We start from the raw sequence: 2,304 nt of genomic DNA on the forward strand, positions 1-2,304 counted from the left end.
TGGACAGAATTTGAAATCTGAGACTTTGTTTCATATTAAAAGTACCAAAGCACAATGCTTATTGCTATATATTGGATGGGAAGTGCCCTTCAATGTTCCATCCATTAGCTGAAAACAGGCTAGACTAATCGATTCTTGGGATTTAAGAATCGATATCGTTCCGTAAAAGTGAGAATCAATTATTATCGAGATATCGATATTTTTTACCCAGCCCTATTCAAATTGTAATCCCACTTTTAAGTTTAAGTAGTTCAACTGAATATGCACAAAAAAAAAAAAACTAAATCAGAATAGTTTAAATGCTGTTTTATTGTTTTATTTGGTTTCCAGTTTTGTGCATGCTGCAAACACAAACAGGTATTACAGCCAATCAAACTATGCGCCTGTCAGACATGGTTGAGGACGTGGAGGTGGAGATCACTTTTCCATCTACAACCTCTTCCACGACTGTGATGACTTTAGTCCTCGAGCTGGAACTGGAGGTTGTTTTGACACTGTAGAAGGGACAATAACAGTTATGGGGCTCTCATTTTAAACTCTCAATATAATAACAATAATAATAGTGTGTTCCTGGGATGTTTTAACTGCTTTTTGAATGAACTGAACTTGAATGACAGAGAACAAATAAACTCACGTGGCTTCTCCGTCCAGCAGTCTCCTGTACTCGGCGATCTCCAGCTCCAGTCTGGTCTTGATGTCCAGGAGTATCTGGTACTCCTGACGCTGGCGCTCCAGGTCGCCACGGAGTTGGACAATCTGCTCTTCCAGGATGGTGACCTGGGTGTGCCAAAAAAACAAATTGTTTTGTTGCTTTAAAACTTTGTTCCCTGTATCTTACATTCTTAAGATGTACTGAATAACATCGTCTTGTGTTCCACAGAGAAAAGAAAGTCATACAGGTTTGGAATGACATGAGAGCGAGTAAATGATGACAAAATGTTAATTTTATATCAGTTTCGGTAATTTCAAATCTACTCACCTGATGTTGGTAGCCAGACATCTTTACGGAATAACGATTCTTTGTTTCAGTCAATGTAGCCTCCATAGATGCTTTCTACAATAATACGAACATGCAAATTCAAAATAAAGTCATACTAAAATACTAATACAAGTCAGTGCCACAAAAACGGGCAATTATGAATCACTGACCATGGCTAAGAGGGACTGGAATTCGATTTCCAAAGCCTGTAGTCTGGATTTGACTGTATTGACTTCAGTGCGAGATGTTGTCAGGTCTGTAGTGCTGGTGACAACAACTTGTTTCAGAGTCTCTGTCTGAAATAAAAAGTACAGAGAGATTATATGAGTTAAAACAAGCGGTCTCACGCCATTTGGTCATGAAAAGCACATTAAAAGGCTTCTGATCAAATCTCACCTTTGTCTTGAACCAGTGCTCCAGATCTCTATGGTTCTTCGCTGTAACTGCTTCATAGTGCTCACGAATTTCTGCCAGGATCTTGGTGAGATCTTGCTGTGGAGCTGCATCGACCTCGACGTGAACCTGTCCGCTCATTTGTGCACGTGTGACCAAGAGATCCTAAGGATATGTGTCAATACATATTCATGTCAAGTCTCAGGTAACCTCCCTGGTCACATTTAACAGCTCAATATGTATCTCAAATTTCACTTGAGCAGCAAAGCTGTATACAATATTAAGATGTGTTTTCAGAAAAAAAATGCTGGGTTGTTTCAACCCAACTTTGGGTCAAATATGGACTAACCCAACTGTTGGGTAAAATTTTTCAATTTTTAAAGGGGTCATATGATGTTGCTAAAAAGAACATTATTTTGTGTATTTGGTGTAGTGAAATGTGTTTATGCGGATTAAGGTTCAAAAAACACATTATTTTCCACATACTGTACATTATTGTTTCTCCTCTATGCCCCGCCTTTCTGAAACGCGTCGATTTTTACAAAGCTCATCGGTCTGAAAAGCGAGGTGTGCTGTGATTGGCCAGCTATCCAGTGCGTTGTGATTGGCCGAATACCTCAAGCGTGTGACGGAAATGTTACACCCCTTACCATACTGTGACGCCAAGTCCCGGGGCGATGAGACAACACCAATAAAACCCATTATAAACGAGACATTTGTTGCATCCAGTGGGGACATAATTATGGATTATAATGACTTATACTGTCTTTTTACGCGTTGCGTTGAGTCAGCATTATTTGTCAGAACACCGGTATTGTAGGCTACTCTCACAGGAAACAGTCCTCGTTCTCCGTAAAATGCGCTGCTCACATCTGAATATTTGGTTTGAACTGTTCTGGAACAGTGTTGTAAATACAACTTAACCACTGATT

At 39.7% G+C, this 2,304-nt stretch overlaps 1 protein-coding gene across 1 annotated transcript in view; it reads right to left on the reverse strand.

Annotated features, from left to right (window-relative positions):
- Positions 1 to 308: 308 nt before the first annotated feature.
- Positions 309 to 2,304, reverse strand: part of LOC107666326 (keratin, type I cytoskeletal 13-like) — a 15,308-nt gene continuing 13,312 nt past the window's right edge. The window contains exons 5-9 of the mRNA XM_016457573.1: positions 1,376 to 1,537; positions 1,150 to 1,275; positions 980 to 1,054; positions 635 to 777; positions 309 to 494 (exon numbers count right to left, since the gene is read on the reverse strand). Of these exons, the coding sequence (XP_016313059.1) occupies positions 371 to 494; positions 635 to 777; positions 980 to 1,054; positions 1,150 to 1,275; positions 1,376 to 1,537 (630 nt within the window). The 3' untranslated portion in view covers positions 309 to 370. The remainder of the gene's footprint in view (positions 495 to 634; positions 778 to 979; positions 1,055 to 1,149; positions 1,276 to 1,375; positions 1,538 to 2,304) is intronic.

Source organism: Sinocyclocheilus anshuiensis, unplaced genomic scaffold (genome assembly GCF_001515605.1).
Source record: "Sinocyclocheilus anshuiensis isolate Anshui unplaced genomic scaffold, SAMN03320099.WGS_v1.1 scaffold868, whole genome shotgun sequence".
In the NCBI taxonomy this organism is placed as follows: Eukaryota; Metazoa; Chordata; class Actinopteri; order Cypriniformes; family Cyprinidae; genus Sinocyclocheilus; species Sinocyclocheilus anshuiensis.